Source organism: Pelodiscus sinensis, chromosome 1 (assembly GCF_052426305.1).
Source record: "Pelodiscus sinensis isolate ZL-2025 chromosome 1, ASM5242630v1, whole genome shotgun sequence".
Classification (NCBI taxonomy): domain Eukaryota; kingdom Metazoa; phylum Chordata; order Testudines; family Trionychidae; genus Pelodiscus; species Pelodiscus sinensis.
This window is the reverse complement of record NC_143052.1, coordinates 188603708-188625575: the sequence shown is the minus strand read 5'-3', so window position 1 is coordinate 188625575 and position 21868 is coordinate 188603708. Positions and strand designations below refer to the sequence as shown.

Below are 21868 nucleotides of genomic sequence, written 5' to 3'. Positions count from 1 at the left end.
AAATACGATAGAGTTTATTGATCTAAAAGCAACAGATGGTTTTGGGAAAGTCTAAACAAGTGTAAACCTCAAAAGAACTTGCTTGGCCAAAATATTTTACACCTACCTCCCCTCAAATGGCATTTTGTACAACAACATTGTATTGTATTGTTTTCTTTTCTTGCAAGTCATCATCAAGAAGTCACCAGAGAGAGTTTATTCTATGTATACTATATGAACAAGATTAATAATTTCCACAATTGTGAACTGATTACACCACTGATGATAAACAGAAAACCACTTTTCAGAAAAAGGGAATATTGTTCAACAACCCAAACATTATGAATCAGTCACACAGCTAAAAAAGCAACAAAACAAACCATTGCTAGTTGGAATGCCACAGTAGCTTAATCTGCCATATTAACCATTTTAAGTAAATGAACTTATATGCCACACAAAACTTTGTTAAGGCAACGTTAAGGTTGCAGGTACATAGTGGTTGACCACACACAACTTTCCCCAAAAAAACTAGTTAGATGTTTTGAAAACCAAATCCAAGATATGCAGAGTTAAGGTTGCATTTCTCAAACAAGCAACCCCAACTAACTTAGCTTGCCTCATATATATGCCAGCCTATTATCTTTTTTGCATTCAGAGGATCAAAAATGTACACAATACAACATGGGCTTTGTAATCTGTTTCACACATACCTGTCATAATAAGTCTGATGTTTGTAACATGGAAAACACACTAACTCGGTTTTTACTGACACCCTGGTAATGGGCTGATATGCAAAATAATGGTGCTTGATTCTGCAAAACAATGCATGTCTCCAGCTCCCTGAAGAGCAGGGCCTTTAGTAACGACAGACAAAGCAGCCGTATCACTACATGGGTGAGAATAAGACTACTTTTTGTGGTCAATAACAGAAATGTAACATTTCAGTATGATGGAGAACAGAGCATGAGTTTGAGTTCTTAGGGCATCGCTACAAGAGCAGAATTAAGATAGTTCAGATGCCTTGCCGAGAAATGCAAACAGAATGCTGCATTTATGAGCTAGTTCTGGTTTGTTTGGTTTTCTTTGTATGGTAAACTAGTGTTCTTGAAAGATAGTATGAGCTCAAAAACCACTGTGCCTGCTTTGCCTTTTGGGAGATATTTTTTCATCCCATAAAGTTCATCGACCCTCTAAGTAAGCTTTGTGAGACTGCAAGCATTTAGAGACTTGTATGGGCCCCCAAAGTCCTCTAGACTGGGTTTGTAATTGGTCACCTGTTAACCCCAGAATTGTGATGGCCATCCATGGGGAATGGGAAAGCTGAAATGAGCAAAGAAGTCAATCTGAGGAACAGTTCAATGATGCAGGAGAAAGTATGGGGGAAGCACGAGTGCCTTCTTGACTTCTCCACCCAATGGATTCTCCTATGGCCTGCCAGAGAAGAGTTCTGCTGCTGCAAACAATAGGACGTCCATTGGCTAGAGAAAAGCTAGAAGTGCTAGTGCTTCTCCCTATCTGCTCCTCCTACATTTGCTGAATTGCTGAACACCGCATTCCCGTCTGAAGCTTTCTTTTCCTGACAGCACCTGTGTTCTCAAGCCAGTTCTCTGCATGCATCTCCCCACAGACATATCAATATCTTTTGAAAGAGATGACACACTCAGAAGCAGCTCAGGAGCACATGAGAAAAAGGCAAAGGGGAAAAAAAACCTGCTTTCTCCACTCCACGTATTTTGTTAAAAGACATCCTCCACTGTAAGCCACAGAAGACCGTCAAAGAATGTCAAAGAAAAAGAGATGGATGAAAACAAGGGGCTTAAGAAAAAGGAGGTCAAAGGGCATTCCTCTGCCTTCTCCTGGGAATCTCCTGATATATGCAGGGAGAGAAAATCCCAGAGAGCCTAAGGAAAGCTTATTGGCCTCTTTCACAAGCCTTTAGTGAAAAAAGTTCTCTTCTCACTGATAAGCATCTCTCCGGAGTTGTTTTCATTTTGAAATTTCTCTCTGCCAGAAAAATGGTAAAGACTCTAATTTTAATAACTGGAACAGAGTCTGAAGCATTTTCCATCTAACAAGTATCTCTTTTCTATTGTCTTGTTACAAAGTGCGTGTGTTTGGTAGGCGTGAGATAAGAGTTTTGAATGTTAGTGAATACTTCTATTTTTAGAGTGGCATAATTCAAGAACCTCTTGTCCAGTTCATGTCAAATTTCTGCCTAAACTTCAAACCTAATTTGCTAGGCTTGAGAATCCCATTACTTTTTTGTGGATTATAGAAAATGAACAAAATCAGTCTTGTAACAAACTCAACTGTTACAACCTTTGCCAAAGTGAGTGCTGTTACTCATGGTTATTTGCCTATAAAAATGGAAATCTCAGAGATTCCCGCTTTTATTATCTGAAATAGAACTCATTCAACATTAATTTCCAAAGACAAAGTATGAAATATTATTAACAAATTTACAGAAATGTAAGAATGTATGACACACACAGCTCAGATGATCGACTGTTTTTTCTCTTATAAATATCTAGGCACTTGATACTAGATCCATAAACCAGTTCCAACCCCCTATTTTAATATTGCAGAATGGTGTTAAATAGTGCAAACAGGCAAGAAAGCAAATAGATGGAATTCATCCAAATAGAATGATTCGTCCTGGGACAAAAGTGCTGATCCTGCTTCCACTGAAGTCAATGGAACTGAATTCAATTAGATCAGGATCAGCCTCTGGCCAATACTTTCCAAATGGATTAGCTTAATTGTGGCACTACCACTGCAACCATATCCAAGATTATGGATGTAATTTAAGCTCAACAGCAACAAAATCTATTTCAAATAGTTTCACATATTTTAATATTTCCATAATGCACCTGTCAAACTCTCTAGGTATCAGAAAATCCATTCAGATGAACACCTTAATGCATAGCCAGATAGATTTGCATTGTTATTATGCTTAGGTTGAACACATATAGTAAATTAATTCAGTTAAAGGTACAGCATATTTTCCAAGTACATTGTAGTAGATTGTCATCAGCTATAGTGAGCCATTTTTCATATATTTCAATTCTTTCAATGTTATTTATCATGTAATATTTGGACATATCTGTCTGCATATCATCTACCTTTCTAATCCAGGCTTGGGGACCACTGTTGGACAACTCATCCGAGGACAAAATCTGTGCTCCAGTACTTCCGGTGAATTGGCCCGGCAGAGAGTTTGACTGTGCCCAGGCATCAATCTGCAAAATAAATCAACATAAAAACAAGTTAAACATTTGCCACCTCTCAATTCAAATGTAAAGATCCATACAATTTGTGTTATGAAACAGAACATTTACTTTCCCTCTTTAAAAAGTGGGAAGTTAAAATCAGGGAAACAATCGTATGCCTTATGTATTTAGGGCTATGGCATACTGTACGTACTTTTTTTTACTATGAAATATTATTTTAAAATGGAATTTTCTCAATGATTCCCACATTAACCTAATTTTGTATACTGTGCTTATCACAACTGTTCTGGGTACTTGTTTAAAAATAAAATTATCAACACCTTTTAACTTCTAGCACTGCAATCTGAAAATCAAGTTGGCTTCCTTCTGACTTATGCATCACCAACAATAAATATTCAGTGATAAAAATTTTAAACATTTCAAATCTAAACACCTAAAGACAGGTTTTAAAATTCATATTTGGGTCTTTATAAAGAAAGTGGCCTGATTTTTTTTTTTTTTTAAATAACTTAACATCATTTTTCACTGACTTAAAACTGATGAAGAAAAACAGAGCACAACTCACCTGTTCCTGGGCACGATTTAACAAGCACATGGCCTCTAAGTCAAATGTATTTTCTGTAAGCCTCTTCTGAGCCATTGTTCGTTCATTCATTGCTGTAGAGATGTCCACAGTCTAGGAAGAAATGCAGCTTATTTATTTTTAAAAAACAAACTGTAAAATAATGTGTTCTTGATATAGATGTATTTATTGTAAAATAGACGTGATATGATAAAAAATTTATTTTGCATTTGAAAGTAGTAAATTGAAATGAAAAACAGATTTTCCAAAAATATTAATCTGACCATTGCTTGTTAAAAATGTATAAACTGAATTTTAAGATGAATATAAATTGTGTGGGGATAAAGTGCAATACTTTTTTTGCAGTCATAAATTGGTAATCATTCATTGGCTTAGTAAGCTTAAATTTTTAATGAAGAGAAATACTCCAGATCTATAAAACTGAAAAAAAAATAAAAAAATACTATTAGTATTTAACCTTATAATATACAAGAATGCAGAAATAATTAAAAGTAAAAAGTCAGGTCCCACAGAAATTTAAGCAGAATTTCTTTATAAAGAGCAGCTCATGTCAGGATTGTCTTAATACACACTATTATTTCTCAAATGTAGTGCAACTTTTCATACTCTTATCACATGCATTTTATCAACTTGGTTTTAGTTTCACTCATCTAGTTAAGACCTCTTCTCTCTCAACCACTTTGCTTCTCATTTCTTCAACAGGATGTACTCATTTCTGCTCATTCACAGACAGCAAGCACTTTTATTTCTTAAATATGTTTCAGGATTCTTCCCCACCAGCTGTAGCAGGACTTCAAAGGACATGCTGCTCCAGCTAATGCAAAATTATTCTGGGGTTTACCTAAAACCCAAAGGCATCCAAAACACACTACTGAACAGAAACAGGGACACAATTTTAGGAGGGCAGGCCATGTTGATACCAATTTCACAGTGAAGAAAAGTGGTCTGGAACTGGCCTATTGCTAGGTAACCATGACACACTGCTTTCTCCTACCCTCTTAACCTGAAGCAACATAGGTGGTAGCAAATGGCTGATCCCGCCATATCAAAAAATAAGTACAAACCAATATCGCATTCAGATACAGTAGAGGAGTCCAAATTCTGGTATTGTCTTTGGAAGTTAATTCTCTTGGAAAACATAGAAAAATAAGGTTTATTTAGATGGTGCTCCTATATATAAGCTATTACCAAAGTCAACAATGCTAGTAAATGTCCTAAAGATTTTGATAAAGGGTTCAGTTTTGGAAAAACAATTACTTTTCTCTCAAAAACTGAAAACTCTGCTGGCATAAAAAAAAAAGTTGTACCAGGTTGTAGTACGCAGGGAATTTTTTGCCTGAAGAGTAAAAACAAACAAATGTTATTACATAGTTCAGTTTTGAGTGCAGGGGACTGGACTACATGACCATTCAAGGCCCCTTCCAGTCCTACGTTTCTATGATTCTATGAAATAAACAAAAAATTCCTGCTAAAGATACCACATATCAGAGAAATTCATGTAAAGTTACTAAAAGACTTAAATTTGCCCCAAATTTAAATTTTGTAAAAAAACAAAATTCAAACTTTTATAAAATTGAAGACCGGAAGAATTTTTTTCTTAACTTCAATGAAAACCTCTGCTTACATATTCTTCTAGAAGCATGAAACCTAGACTTTGCTACACTGAGCACCTGAAAATAAAATACAATTAACCAAAGTAGATAAGACTGCTAGCATAATAAGTTATCAATTTCTGGAGGGATTATTAAGTAGGCACTAGTGGAAATACAATGCATGCAGTGAGGCACGCCGAACAAAGACATTTGCTTAGAACGCTAATAATTTAAACCTCTCTCTCTGTATCAGGTGAAGGACAGGATAAAAGTTAAGTGTGGAACTTCGGAAATCAAAGAAAATTTCTGGAAAAATTTCTCAGAATAAGACGTTAAACACAAATGTAAAAAGCACAAAATAAATTATTAATTTCGATATACGAACGCAAGAAGTTTAGATGCATAACCAGGTGAATCAGAATGCTTTCAATAGAAGAGGAATCTGAACTTGTGTAATAGACATTAGTAAGTTCTTGAAACTCTCAGGAAAAGAGAAAATCAGCTGGAACAGATCCAGGCAAACCTCTGCTCCATGAACATGAGTGGACAAGAACAGTATAAAGCAATTATACACGTCAGTAGTACACTCTCAGTTAAAATACTGTGTTCATTTTGGATCACTGTATTTCAAAAAAAAAAAAAAAAGAAACAGAAAGGGTATGTCTACACAGCAAAATTATTTCAGGATACTAGAGGTATCCCAAAATAGCTAGCCCGTGTCTTTTGAATGTGTTTGTGATTTTGAAATCTACCAGACGCACTATTCTGTCATCCCTGTACAAGGAGTAAGGGATGGCTCAAAATAACGCTGTATTTTGAAATTTAGCGCTGTATAGACAGCACCAAAAGACAAAATAAGCTATTTCGAAAGACACAAAATGAGCTATGCAATTTGCATTGTGCAAGTTGTGTATCTTATTTTGAGTTTCGGGTGCTGTGGAGCCAAATCCAAAGGATCCAGAGACAGGCAACTGGATTTGAGACTTCCTACAGAGGGAGGTTGAAAAGACTGGTACTGTTTACTTTAGAGATGAGACATGACAGAAATAATCAATACAATGAATAGTGCAGACAAGGAAACTGGGTATTCCTATTTAGCCTCTTATGTAACAGGTTATTCAATAAAACTGAAAAGAAATTAATTTAAAACTAATGCACACACATACATACTTTACAGAGATACATATTTAACTGACTGCTGACCACTGAAAATCATTGAAGCCAAGAATTTAGGAGGATTTGAAAAAGGACTGGAAATGAGAAAAGTGAGAACATCTTCATTTACATAAAATAGGATAATAATTAACACATGGGATATAAACTTTAACGTTTAATTAAGGGGAAAGACAACAACCATTCACTCTCTGGAATTAGGAAGAATCTTTCCTCTTGGCAAATTATTCCATAATTGTGCACTGCGTAGTTTGCTGCACAAACTATCTGTGAAGATCAAGTTCTGGCCACTCTCAGATACCAGACTAAATGGGCCTATAAACCAATATCTATGTTCTGCAAAGAACTGCAGAACAAACAAACAGTATAAACAGTGACAAAGTTAATATAAAAAAAATCCAGTAATAATAATCTAAGATAATAAATTTGTTTATAACATACTTTTTTGTGTTCATAGTACCACTTAAGAACTTAATATTATGTTTATTAATGTTTAACGTGTAGTCAGGATTCAAGAAAAAATTGTTCCAGTTTACCATGTCTGTATTATTCATTGTATTGATTATTTCTGTCTATTGTTATCTGGGTGCACTTACACATGTGAGTAGTACACTCAAATAGGTGGGGTTACTCAAATAGTTACAGGTATATACATAAATTCTGCTAAAGCAGGGCCTGTTAGCAGACACACCATTTAGAAAAAATTTCCCCTCAAGTTGGTCACCATATTTAAGACTGCAGTGGCTTACATTACTCTATAGTAGCTTTGGGTCTAGGAAAATGCTTGGAGTCTGGAAAGGTACTGTTTACTTGATGAACCAACAATATTATTTTCAATGTTTCACCCTCTGTAGAAGAATTCTTGCTCCCGATTTCTGAGTTTCAATACAAACATCATCCCCACAAAAAGGATGCAGAATCTTGCAGCTCTAAAAACAATTTTGGCAACAGGAGGCAGACAGATATGCAAACTACATTTTGTGGAGATGTTGCTGGATTTTTTTGTTACAATGACTGCAGAGATTATGTTTTAGGGATGTGCACAGTATGATAAAGATGTATCTCAGTTTCACAAATCTACAGCAAATAAGTAAATGTATGTTCTCATGGAATATTTTCAAACATGTAGAATTCACTTCACAATAAATCACCGCCCTCTGCCTCGCTTCCTTGACCACTGGCCACTAAACTGCCCAATAGGTTCCGTATCTTTAAAACAAGAGTCTACTTTTCTATCTGTATCAGAATTCATCTTTTTCCAGAGAAATACTGAAGCTGGGGGAAAGCTAGGAACCATAAGTTTCTCTCCCATTTCTAACCACAAAGTATAATCCTGTTAATTGGATATTTCTGCCAAAATGGTTAGCAGTGAATTACTGGGGGCAATTTTGACAACAATCTGAAGCTAGTTCAGTAAATTAAAAAATGTTCCACACAAATAAGGCATGACCATCTGACTCCTGATGCCGACTTGGACTGATACCTCAATTGTCACCATGAGGTTTCACAGTTAATAACTCAGTGAGACAAATGGGACCATTTCACATTGTTATGATTATTGGCTCTTATCTAATAGATCTGTTCTAGGAACTGCACCATGCATAGAAGAAAAACATGGTCCTTCCTCCAAGAAGTTTATAATCTAACAAACAAATCCTCCAAATACAAAACACACTGGGATGGTCCAGATTCTCTCTCAAAATAAACAGGTATGGACCAACTTCTGAGGGAACAGAAAGTAATCTGCCTCTATCAACCTCCTAAATGTACTTACCACCCAAAGAACAGGGATGCAGAAAGTGGGTTCTCAAAAACAGAACCAAACCTAAAAATTTAAAAAGCAAATAGAAATGTCAGGGCTGATGAAAATTCAATGGCTAATGGGAGGATCCGACAACCATGCTTCTTACTGACTTGGGAGATCGAGTTACTGTGCTAGAGACTGGTCTAAGAGAAGCAAATGAGACATAGCTGTATGGCATAGATAGAGCAAAGAGAGAGAGAGAGAAAGCAGTTTAAACTGGATGACGTAGGAATCAGAATGAGAAGAAACCACCTCAGATTTAAGGGATTGCCTGAAAACACAGAAAGAGGAGACCAATATGTAACAAGGATATGAATGTGTATCCAAATACATGGTTAACTGATGAGCCTGGGCTCATCGGTTAACCCTCATGGTTACATACAAGACCCCTCCCCCATGCTGCTGCTTCTGTATCAGGCCTTTGTGGAAGGCAGCAATGGGAGGAAGGGGCAGGCACGAGCACCGGCAGCGCCTGCCCCCCTGCACTGCTGCCTCTGACACAGAGGCAGCAGCAGGGGACAGGCGGCGGAGCGGAGGGGAAAACACAGGTGGGAACTGGTACATTCAGGGAACTGGCTTAAAAGCAGAGCCACCTGATACAAAGGCAGCAGTGGGTGGAGGCTTGGGGAGAGACAGGCGCCAGCTTCCAAGCCAGCTCCCCGCGAGTGCCAACTCCCACCTATACCCGCACCACTGAGTGTAAACATGTAACCACTGAAAAATTCAACAGTTACACGTTTACACTAATAAATGCACTTTAACCTCCCTAATATGTAAAAACTTCAACTGTGGATTTGTTACTTTCACCTTTCCAGAGAGCTAAAATGTAAAGAAATCATACACAGCACTGTTGCTTCCAACTGGGCCTAAAACAGTAACAGACCCAGAGATCTAACTGCAAAAATCTCACTATTATCAGCAGAAAGGCGTAAGGAAAAAGCCAGAGAGTATTCAAAGCTTATACTCAAAATGCCACAAGCTGCAATTTTTCCATAACCTTTTTGTCCCAAGTTTAAAAAAAGAAAAAACATTGGGAGAAATTACAGCAGCACTCAGGCAGGAAGAGATTTGCTACATAAGGGGATTCCCATTTAATTCTCTTTCAATAAGCCACACACAGTAAGAGACTTTTAACAAGGAGGATAATGCATTCCAGTCACGCAGAACAGAACTCCAAATCTCCAAAGGAAGAAACCAAGGATAAAACACTGAAACAATCCTGACAGATGGTAAAACCCAAAAGGGGGAATGGGAAAACAAAAGACAAGTCTCTGGAAAATACACTGCAATGGCAGAAGTGAAAGTGAACAGGACAACCCAGATACCTATGAAGGATTTCTTGGGAGTCATTAAGAATGAGCGGTTGTAAACAAACTATGTTTATATTAGGACAGCAGTATGAAACCTGGATTCAACTGTGTGATCATCACTGTGATATTTAAGTTCTTTATTTTAATCAGTAGAGAAAATAAAGAACAATAAGGAGCAGTGGGAAGGGAGGTCCTAAATATGGTGAAGATTAGAGCAAGTAGAGGGGAGGAGCTTTGGCAAGGCTCTGTATAAATGCCCTGTGTAATTCAAATGAGCAGATGATGATCTATCCCTAAAGGCAGAAGTATCTCGCCTGGACTGAAGACAAGTAATCCAAGTGTTCATGGGGTGAGTATGAGGGTTTAGGATTCAACGAACCAGTCGACTCAAACTACGTTAGTATTTTATTTCTGGAATTAAATTAAGGGAAATAAGGGGAATTGTCACAAGAACAGCACTTTCTTTTGAAATAATATCTTTAAATGGCAAAAGTGAAATTCATGTCATTGACAGGTAAACAAGACCTGGCAGAATAATTAAAAAAAAAAAAAAAACAACTACTCAGATTATTCTTACTTCGCAAAATTCACTTTCAGGAGGGGTAAAATTGGGTATGCAAGGCAATTGATTTCAGCAGACATTTTTTGCTTTTGCCAAAAAGGGGCGAAAAGATAGTATCTATTAACATGAATCTTTTCAGAATAATTATTAATTTATGGAGAGAGGGGGATTATCTTGAAGGGCATAACTGCTGTGTTATTAACAACAATGGGCTTAGTATATGCACCCAATCAAAGAAAAAAAACACCTTTTTAAGGACTTCTTTAAAATAGTGCAACGCTCTGGGGATGGGGGAAATTAGACATGACTCCTTACTAAGGCAGATATGATGAAAAGAAGAGGAATAGGGAAACAACTGAATCCAGGGGAAAGATTACACTTCTACTCATATCCTTATCAGTTATATACTAGACTAGATTTAACGTTAATCTCTTAATCCTTCATAAAGATGACAAGATTTACAAAAATTGGAACCATTACATGATCAAATCATGGAAGCAATATTTGATAGCTGATATGGATCCCAAAGATCACCTTTTGGAAAAAGAACAGCTTGCTTCTTCAAGATATATAAATAAATCATAGACAATACAAAAAGGGGCCTTCTTTGGGAAGCAGATAAAGCACTAGTTGGGGCCAACCGATATGCAGAACCTTTAAGTTGGGGGGGAAAAAAAAAGCTCAAGAAAAAGTAGAACTCAAATAGGCATAAAACCATAGGTTCAAAAAAAGTGTATGAACAATATCTGGAAATTGAATGTGTTAAAAATAGATGCCAAGAAAAAAAAGCCATTAAGTATAAAGAAAACTTTTCTGAAAAAGGAAATAAAATGGGATAGGCTATTGGCTTGAAACCTAAAAGGGATTCAAGAGCAATATATTGTTCCATCACTTAAAAACAATCAGAAAAAAGATAGTTATACTGTGATGAAAGGTACTATTTTTCGCCTTTTTTTTTTTTCCCCCACACACTATAAAACCTTCTTACCTCAGATACTCCAAGCTCTAAAGTTATTCAAAAATATCTGGAAGTAGTTGGCTTGCCAAACACAAACAAAAGTTATGAACTTTAGCTAAAGAAATAAAAAGAAAAAATCTGAGAGGCAAAAGCATGTAATGAAAAATAGTAAAACTTCGGGATCTAATGGCTTTCCAGAAGAATTTTATAACATACAGCAGAACCTTGTTTATCTAATTGGGACCAGGGCCTGATAATCCGGAAAATGGGAAAGCGCAGAGGTACAGTGCCATATAGTGGCCACAAGAGACCCCCACCCTCACTTCTGGATTTGTGCACACTAGTTATTCATTTAATACAGAGAGCCAGACAGTGGCTAAATGGGTTTCTAATGTATTTAAAGAGTGATTGTTGAGTCCCTTGAGAGGTACCTTCCAATATTAATTTGTTAGAGCAGAAACTTCTACAACCCTATTAAAGAAGCTACTGTGGCTGTTCTCTCTAAAGCTGGAAAAGACCTTACCTTAGGCAGCTCTGAAAAGACAACATCATGGTTGCATCATAACAAAGACTTTTAGTAAAAATTCTAGTTAGCGGATAGTCGTCTATGCTTATGTAAATTGAGATCAATTAAGGACAAATATCAGACAGTATTCAGCGCATTCTTGGGATCATCCACAATACTAGATCATGAAAGATCCATTTTTTTAAATCATCACTTGATGCAGTGAAGGTCATTCATAGAACAGAGTGGATCTTTCCATTTCAAATCATGTCCCATAGATAGAGCCCTGCAAATCTGCAAGTATCTGCTTTATATCCAGAGATATAGACATTCACGGATCTTTTTGCAGATACCAATTTTGTATCTAAAACTCTACATATCTGTGGACATCTGCATATCATTTTTGCAGGTACAGGTACCAATTCTGTATCCACACAGGGCTCTCTACCCATAGGGATTTTGGGCCCTAGTTCCTTAAATAGAAAAACTGCTTTAGACACTAGTCCCAAAGCAGCTATGTGAATTACTGGGCTTAAATCTCCTGTTTGAATTACACAAGGGGACTAGGCAGGGACGTCCATTGTCTCCTTTACTTTTTGCGCTGGTCATGGAGCCTTTCACGTAATGATGAGAAACAGGTAATCTATCACAGGAATAAAACTTGCAAGAACACATCAGAAAATAGCTTTAAATGCAGACAATGTAATCTTTTTATAGAAACCAAATATTTCCCTAAAATTAGTTGCTAAAAAATCCATGACTTTGGGTGAGGGTCAAAGTAAATGCTGCCAAATCCAAAACCCTGGCTAGAAATTTCTCTGATTCTAAAAAGCTAGTCTTCCAGAAAACATTTGGGTACAAATGAACAACAAATTCTAGAAGACACCTGAGAATCTAAATCTAAAATAATCTCATATTACATGATTTGATTGTCAAACATTATTTCAGCAAATGGCATGCTGGAGAAAATATCTCTTTGATGATTCCAGATAAACCCTAGCAGGAACACAAAGGATTTTGTTAAAATGCATTTGGAATGAGACCAAAACAAAGTGCAGATACTTTGTAAAGATCCATTAAAACAGAATGGATCCAAATAGTCTATAGAACTATCAATCCAGCCAGCCAGCCCAAACCAGTAATGGAATGGAGGCACTACTGGAGGCACATTAACCCATCTAAACACTTTACTAAGCAAAAAAGTTGTGGTGGTTTGTGTATTGCTGGACTACCATGGATTAATTAAAAAGGGGGGGGGGGGGGAGAAATCACACCCTCCAGAAATGTAAACACATCCTATAGTAAGGCTAACTCTACAGTTCTGGGAGAGAACTAGAGATAAAATAAGATCTTTTACCTTTCCATTGATACCCACAGCAAATAATCCAGGTCATAACCGAAATTACAAACCAGAGAGCTTTAAAAATTAGGAGAGCCACGGAACATACATGGTTGACCAACTGCTGAGTAAAGAAAAATTTTAACTTATTTAAAGATCAAAATTAACTTTAATTGACCCATTCTCCCATGGGGACATTACTTTTTAGTTAGGCTTTATACAGAAACCTAACTTTAACAGATGTAGTGGCATCTGGTCAATTAGAAAACTAACACGTTATAACTATATAACTAAAAAAAAAAAATGTTTACATGTGATATACTGGGAAAAGGACCTGGACAGAAACAATATGCCAGACAAATTATGTTTGATCTAGAAAAGCATACTAACTTCTTCAGTCTGTTGCACAATAAAAAAAAAAAACCTTTCAGATACTGTTTCAATGTTTCAGACCAGTCAGGTTACACACACACACACACACACACACACACACACACACACACACACACACACACACACACACGTATGTACGTACGTACGTGCACGCACACTTGAATGGGAACAAATGTTGGTGAAATCATAGTGAAAGAAGAGATTTTATGCATATATGGTGTACATGCCCACTACTCAGCAGACAATATTGGGATGTAATCCATCACCGAATATTTTTGGATATTTATTACCAAATGATCCTTTGGTAAATCCTTGTGTGGCTTCCTAAAGGAAATGGTCACACAAAAACTAATGAAGAATCAATTTCTCATCTGCTAGTAGCTCCTCAATTACTGACAGACTCTCACTGGAAAAAGAAAAATAGTCCAACCGCAGAGGAATGTTTTAAAAATATGGAAAGTGGTTACTACAGAAGAATTAACACACCAGTTATGTACCCAGCAAAATAGACAGAGGACAAATAGATACTGATATTTCGTTACCTTTTATTCAATAGTCAGACAAAGTACATTGACCTGCAAAAAAACCCACCACACCTGTTCATTTTTTTTAATATTTACATTTAATAGACATCCTGGTCTGTTAAATATGTGTAATCAGAGATTTCACTCAATTAAATAAAATAACTAAAAACAAAATGTGATGTTGTAATGATGATCACTCTTTAACATGGGAACACTCTGCTAAATAAGAGATCTGATGTTTGTATTCCAATATGTCTCTTTAAACAAAACTTCATTATTATAATGATTATTTTTTTGCTCCCGATAGTCACATGGCAAGGATTCTAAACCTGTTAATACTTCCTAAATTAATAAATAGTAAAAAAACAACTGCATTTCAATGTAGTTCTGAACCAGTACTAAAACACATTCAATGAAACCCTTCACAGAGTCCTTTAATACTCAACTTGTAAAATTTAAAAATATATTAATTCAGTAAGAAACAGCCAGCTAACAGAGTTCTGGCATAAAAAAATAAATGTTACAGGTTTTTGTTTTTAAAAAGAAAAAGAAAAAAACACTTGCAGGCAAAATATTTGTTTTTGCCTACTATAGTTACAAGAAACACAAAATATTACTTTGAAAGTGATTAAAGAAAGTTTTTACTATTTCACTATTCTATTTTTTCCATTTTGTTTATTTTGTGTATTTGACAGCACCAGTTTATACATAGTCAATTTCTCCTTTACAGTCTGTGGGTTTTACATTAAAAGCAAGAGAAGACAAATAATTAGGAAAATATTATTGTAAAACTACAGAAATGGGCACACACAGTCAGGTGTATATGTAGTAACGGAAAATATTTTCAAATCATTTTTAAAAATCGATTACATTTCAAACTGATGTTAACATTGGTAGGCCATTGGTAGTATTGTTTTAGGTTCTCTGGTTCAGGAAGATTAAACTTGGAATGTTTCATGGCAAATGACAAGGACTAGAAACTTAGTTGTATTTTTAAGTGAAAGTTTCAAATTCCATAGAATCTAAAGAGTTCATCAGTGCACAGATGGGAATTACCATGGCTGACTACATGCTGCAATAATCAGCACTCATATGAACAGCCTATCTCCAAAAGCCAAACAGTTTAGTCAATTTAGTCTTTAAAAGGGCAAATACTACTGATATGAACAATTTTTACAAAAACTGCGACTAGATCCGAGAGTGAGCAGGTAACAGCTTTCTTTTTGTAAAATATGATGTGTTATTTCCCTTCCCTACCTGTGCAAGAGCTGGTTTTGGGAAAACATCATCTTTGCTTTCTTCTTTGTTTTTCTCAACTGGAACCCATTCCCCATAGACGCTGTCTGCTTCCTTTTTCCTGTGTTGAGACCCAGATGAGACAGGGAATTCCTTTGTCAAAGTTACCTGATTTTTTGGTGCTGGTTTTACAATAGGAGTTGTCTTAAAGAGAAAAAAGCATTTTATGATTAAGAAATGATAAAGTATAGTGTACATACATGGTTCTATTCCATAGAAACAATTACTGTACGTTTCTGAATCCTGGAGTGCCAAACACTATTTTAATTCTCTCTGGTAACCTGATAGTAAAGTGAAAACTCTAAATATACAGCCTGCAAACTAAAATCCAGAAGATGTTATTTAAAATTTTGAGATTACATTCTTATTTCACATATGATGAGTAAAGTACCATCTAAATGGGTGCTTTTTCGTTCAGTTCATTAACAGGATTACAATTATTAGGAAGTAACATAGGTGCTACATAAATGTAAATTATTAATGCTGATGTCTGAATGAGAACTATACAGGAAATGCAAAACTCTAAAGCAGGGGTGGGAAACCTTTTTGTGTCAGAGGCCACTGACCCACAGAAAATTCAGTCAGGCAGGGAGCAGTGGGGTACTGTTGATTGCTCTGTGAAAAAGCCATAGCTTGGCTTTGGAAGCTGCCCCTCCACATTAGAAAATAATGACATTTCACAAAATAAAAATAAATACATTTTTAATCAACATTCATGTAATACTTGTTGTACCCACTGTATTCAAATATTTGACTTTTAAATCTTCTGACAAATATACAGTTTAAGATTAAATGTGAGGAAAATGCAAGTAAATCAAGAAACTGAAAACCAAAGTAACTCAAAGTATCATTAACAGTATCATCATATATTTACCTGGTTATGGAAAATAATATACTCATCTTTATGAGAAAATAGGAATAAGACTGTTAAAATGCATTTATCAGGCTAATCATATAGTCGATACAATATGTATTGACTATACAATTAGTTGATAGGATCGCTCTGCAGAGCCACAGTGGGGGTAGCTCCAGGAGTTGGCTCGAGCTAGGACTGAGCAGTCCCAGCTTGTCCTGGTTCCAAGAGCCACACGCGCTGCAGCTCTGCATTTAAAAAATAAATAAATAAAAACAGAAAATCATATGTTCTGTGCCCAAAAAAATCCCAAGACCTAGATTGGGGTAGGGAACTTCAGGCCCAGGGGCCAGATGCAGCCCCTGGCTTGCCTGGATCCAGCCCCCAAGACTTAGGCTCCTCCCACCCCCAGCACTGAGGCAGCAGCATTGGTGCTCCAGCTCCCTTGCTGCCCCACCGCAGGACTAGAGCACACAAAATCTACTAGGTTCTAGTGTGCAAGGGGAATGTGAGGAGTGTGTTTCTCCTCAGTTAGGGGCCATGTCGGTAAGGTTTTTTTTTTTTGTTGTTGTTTTTTTTTGTTGGGGTTATGTTTTTGGTTTTTTTGGCTTCTCATTTGTGTGCAGACCCCAAATGATTTTTCGGTGGGTCAGGGGCCCCCAACCCAAAACAGGTTCTCCACCCCGATCTAGATGCACTACCACAAGTCAAACCTACCATGTGTCCCTTACATAGAATATGTGTTATTCTATACTAATAACAGAGAGCAAGTGTGCTGGTTTCACTGATTTCAACTGTAGGTATATGTATATCAAAAATAAAGAGAAGATGGGAAAGGAAGAAAGTACATGTATAATACATATAAAATTAATTTACTATAGTTCTACAATGATATTTATACAAAGTAACCAAGTCACTATTTTGAAACTTGTGCATGAAAAAAAAATTATAATCAATACATCAGAAAGAATGAATCTAGTTTTGATTCCTGAGCAGTACCCTCTCTCATTCTTCCAAACAAATTCTAAAAAAGAATTTGGCAAAGCATTTCAAGCTATGAATATACTTCATTCTTTCTAAAAAATAATACTTAGTGCTAATGTGTTTTTCATCTTCAAAGAACTTTACAGTAGGGATGTAAGCGACTAGTCAAGGGACTAGTCGCTTTCCCCCTCCCCTGCTGCCTCTGAGGCAGCAAGGGGTGGGGAGCAGGAGCAGATGCTGGGGTGAGCCAGCTTAAAAGCTGGTTCCCCCCAGCACCATCTTCATGGGGGGAAGAGGGGTAGCGGGACCAGGCACAAGCCAGGAATCAACTGATTCCCAGCTCGTGCCTAGTCCCAGATGCACCTCTGCTTTTTAAATGTATTAAGAGCTGACAGGCTCTTAATACATTAACAAGGCTGAAGCTCAGCCGGGGGGGAGGGGGGGAACCCAGCACAAAGTAGGATAGCTGAATCATGGCTCGTGTTGGGTCTCTCCTGCTGGCTTTAGCCTTTTAAATGTATAAAGAGCTGACAGGCTTTTAATCCATTTAAAAGAGAGCCGCAGTGGGGTTAGCTCCAAAGCAGGAGCTAACCCTTTGCAGCTCCCCGCTTGTAGAGTAATCAGTTAGTCGATGAAAAATCCATTAACTAGTCGAGTAGTTGACCGAACTAAATTTAACAATTTACAATATTTACAACATTTTACAATACTATTTATTTATCACAACAACCCTGTAAGGTTAGCTAAGGTTTAGACCCATACGTAGGCTATACTTCTACAAATTGCTACATTTAGAATCCCTCTGAAGCTAACGGGGGAGGGGCGGGCGGTCTCTACAAAGGGCAATTTCCACAGGTAGCACTTTAGTACTCAGCACTTCTTACACCACATGTGCATATGTTCAAAGCTAAAAAGCAGCAGAAAAAAAATAGATGCATGAAGAAAACTAAGCACAAAGTGTCCAGTTTGACTTGAACTCTGAGTAAGAGGCACAATAAATAAAAATCAGTAGCCACAGCAAAGGTGGATCTCCAAACAAGAAAATCAAAGGTAATGTCTCTACCTGGGATGAATGTGTACAGTATTTAGTTTTTGGAAATTATCAAAATATTGCGCTACATAGTCCTGTTTTTTGTTTCAATCATATTAAGAGTGATGATACATACAACATATGGTTTTTGCTGGATAGATAAAAACCTAGATTATTTACATTAAAACATTTCAGTGTGTTAACAGATAACTGGAAAATAGGGAGTAAGGAGGCAGCTTATTAGCCTGCTTACCAGAGATGTGAATGTGTATTAGCCTGCTTACCAGAGATGTGAATGAGCCTGGGCTCATCAGTTAACCATCACTGTTACCTGCAGTTTCTTCTTCCCTCACTCCCTCCCCCCACTGCTGCCTCTATATTGGAGCTTCCCTTCCCCCACATTGATGTCTCTGATATAGGACAGGCGACTTCATGGGAGCTGGCACACATAGGGAGCTGGCTTAAAAGTCGGCCCACACACACACTGTCCTTCCTTGTTGCTCAAAAGCCAGCTCCCCATGAGCACCGGATCTTGCCAAGTTGACTCCCCCATCCCTTGCACTGCTGCCTCAGATACAGAGGCAGGAGCATGGAGGCCACCAGGGGCAGCTGGCTTAAATGCTCGCTTCCTGCGAGCACCAGCTCCTGCCTCTCCTCCAACCCCTCCCCCAGTATGTAAATGTATTACCTCTGCAAATTTTAGCAGTTACACATTGTACAAAAATAAACGCATTTTAATAGCCCTACTGCTTACAATGTAACCAGTTAACTTGCTTGGCTGGCTAGACCCTGTCTGCAGCCACAGCTGACCCACCCAAAGCACCCCTGATGGCTGCACCAGGGATGGCCCTGCTGCCTAGCTGGAGCCAGGCTCGGGGTACACCCTGCCACATCAGCACCCCCAGCTGCAGTGGGTCCGGAGCAGCCAACCCATGCCACAGTAGGACCAGGTCCGGAACATGCAGTGGGGCTCGAGCAGTTCTTTCCTCCCAAAGCTGTGACCTGTTGTGCCATGGGCAGCGGGCTGTTCCAAGGTTAACCAGTTAACCCTAGTGTTTAACTGGTTTACATTTTAAATGTTAATTAACATGCCCACCAGAGCTGTGAAAGTGTAACCGTGTTCACGATTAACTGATGAGCCTGGGTTCACCTTCACGGTTACACGGAGGCTCCCACACGTACCAGCTCCCGGGGAGCCAATTGCCACCCTGCATAAAAGTGCTGAAAATTTCAGCGGTTATACATTTACATAATTAAACACATTTTAACATCCATAATTCCTACTGACCAGAACTGGCCAGAAAATAAAAATCCCTTCCTCTTTAAAAAAAATTTTCAAAAATGTATTTTTGGGCGACCAAATAGGAATTCTTCCCAGCTGCCTGACTGGAAGGTCCTTAAGAGGTAGGTGGGCATTGCTGCCCCTCACCCCCACCTCCCTAACCTGGCAGCCAGACAAGAAAAGTCCAACTATTCAGCCTCCCTCTTTTTCCTCAGCTGAAGAAACCAGAGAGGCAAAAAGGTGGGTGTCTCCAAAGCTGGTAAAAGGGAGTAACAGGGGAGGCTGAGAACTCTGGGTCTCTGTCTCGTCCCAATCCTAGATGTGGGAAACAGAGACACACTCAGCTTTTGCAGCCTTTCTGGAAGCCTTTTGCCAATTTCACTTCTAAGCAGAAAAATAAACTGATTAATTAAAGCCCTCCAGACAGGCAGCTAGGAGTCCTCATTTGAATTTTCCACAACAGAAAATGACACAATTGAAGTTTCCACCAGAAAGTTTTGATTTTTGTGAGCAGGGCATTTTCCATCAAAACATCATTCTGACAGAAATTTCCCCATGGATTCTAATCTGAAATATCCAGTCCCATTGCAGATAAGCAATCAGACTGATATTCCAATGTGGATGATGTTGGTGACATCACAGGAATGGTTGAAATTCCATTTGATCACACAAGTGTCTTACAGAAAGTCAGGTAAGTGCTACACTGCCTTTTTAAAACTTTCAAAATGTTGTTTTAATAACTTGGAAAGGTAAATAATTTTAGAAAAGATTTACAGGGCCATACTGATTCCTAATCCAAGACTCTTTATCCAGTCAGTCCCATTCTTCCCTCTCCCCGATTTCTTCATTAATCTTAGTTTTCCTCTAGCCACGGGACTCCTGATGTCCTCCTTACTTCCTGCACATGGCTCCCAACACCTCTTGCCCAATCGGTTCCTGCCTCTCCAGTTTTCTTGCCCAGTCAAAGTTTCTCACCCACATCCCCAGTCTCACAATATTCCTTGTCCCAATCTATTCCATTCCCTCCTTTCTTTGCTCCTGATCGCTCTGCATTTGAATCACACTGTGTCTTCCTCAACCCCACCTTGGTGCCACCAAAGCATCACTGAGAACACAGAAGACAAAGGCTGCCTGACTCTCAGTTCCTTTGCCTGGCCTGCCCCATCCCTGGCTGGAAACAGCTAATATTGGGTAAATCCAGCTTCAGGTCATTCTATGTTGCTGCGTGGGTATGGCAGTTGAGAGAGGTTCAAGAATGCTCAGTGAGGATTAAATCTTTAGAGAATTTAGATGAAAAATGAAGAAATCTCTACCAAGAACGTGCAAAATAAGGTTTTTTGAACCTTAACTGCTTGGCCATATTTAGTCAGATTTTCAAGGGCATAAGAAGAGGCCACATTCCTGATACAAAAGCCACATGCCTGCTAAATTTCAAGTCTCTGATCTAAAGCTTAGAGGTGCTAAACCTGTTTAAAAAAAAAACAGTTGCCAGAGTCTTAAGATGGGCAAAAATAGTATTTTCCCTAGGCTCTCTCTCAGAAACAATTTAATCATTTTTGATTGAAATTTTCCAGAAAACATTCAGCCTCAGGCAGCCAACTATCATGGAAAATTTCAGACCAAATGCTTAAAATATGTCATAAGTTATAAGCTAATGAAAAAGGAGCTTATAAAGGGACGTGTCAGGCAATGTCAATAATACACAGCATTTGTTACCAACCTAGTTTATTCTAAAAAATAAAACAAAACCCACTGTCTACTGCAGAGGTGGGAAATAATTTTTTATTGCGGGGAAGAGGAAGAGACACCAAGAATTTGGTAAGTGGTAAAGAGTCACACTCGTCCATGATATTAATGGAGGAGATGTGGGGCCTGGAATGGAAGCTAGATGCAGAAGGAAGCTTGGGACAAGAGATTAGGATTCAGAAGGGGGTATGTGATCTGGGAGGGAATTTGGATGAAAGAGGGGATTGTGATCTAGAGCAGAGGATTGGCGTGCACGATCTACAAGAGGGTATGGATGCAGAGGGTTTAGGTAACATGGGGCAAGGGTACAGGATGGGGGCAGGGGAAAAGTAGAGAGAGACTGGGATGCCAGAGGCAGGATCTGACTGGGAGGCGCTTACCGAGGTGACTCCTGGCAGCCCAGCAGGTCCCCCCCACCCGGCTCCCTGCCTTCCATGCCCCCACAGGCCACTCAGAGCAGCCAGTTGCAAGGCAGTATGTGCTTCTCTGAAGGCTGCAAGCAGGAAGGGTACTTCATGCACTGCCTGAGCTGTGATATCGTGCTGCGGGCGTGCTCCAAGGCTTTGCTCCCCGTCTCCCTGCAGACCAGGGAGACAGGGAGCAAAGCCGCGGAGCACGACTGCAGGAGGACAGCGCAAGCGCGCCCGGGCTGTCCCGCTGCGGTTGTGCTCCAAGGCTTTGCTCCCCGTCTCCCTGCAGACCAGGGAGACGGGGAGCAAAGCCAC

The 21868-nt window shown here is 38.4% G+C and overlaps 1 protein-coding gene across 7 annotated transcripts in view; it reads right to left on the bottom strand.

The window, feature by feature from the left end:
* SON (SON DNA and RNA binding protein) overlaps positions 1 to 21868 on the bottom strand; it is a 65188-nt gene that overhangs the window by 18394 nt on the left and 24926 nt on the right. For all 7 annotated transcript variants that reach the window (XR_012897999.2, XR_012898001.2, XR_012898000.2 and 4 more), the window contains exons 6-8: positions 15210 to 15392; positions 3775 to 3885; positions 3102 to 3218 (exon numbers count right to left, since the gene is read on the bottom strand). Coding sequence is in view for 3 of the 7 variants with exons in the window: in XM_075911105.2 (XP_075767220.2) it covers positions 3102 to 3218; positions 3775 to 3885; positions 15210 to 15392 (411 nt within the window). In the remaining 4 variants the exon portion in view is untranslated. The remainder of the gene's footprint in view (positions 1 to 3101; positions 3219 to 3774; positions 3886 to 15209; positions 15393 to 21868) is intronic.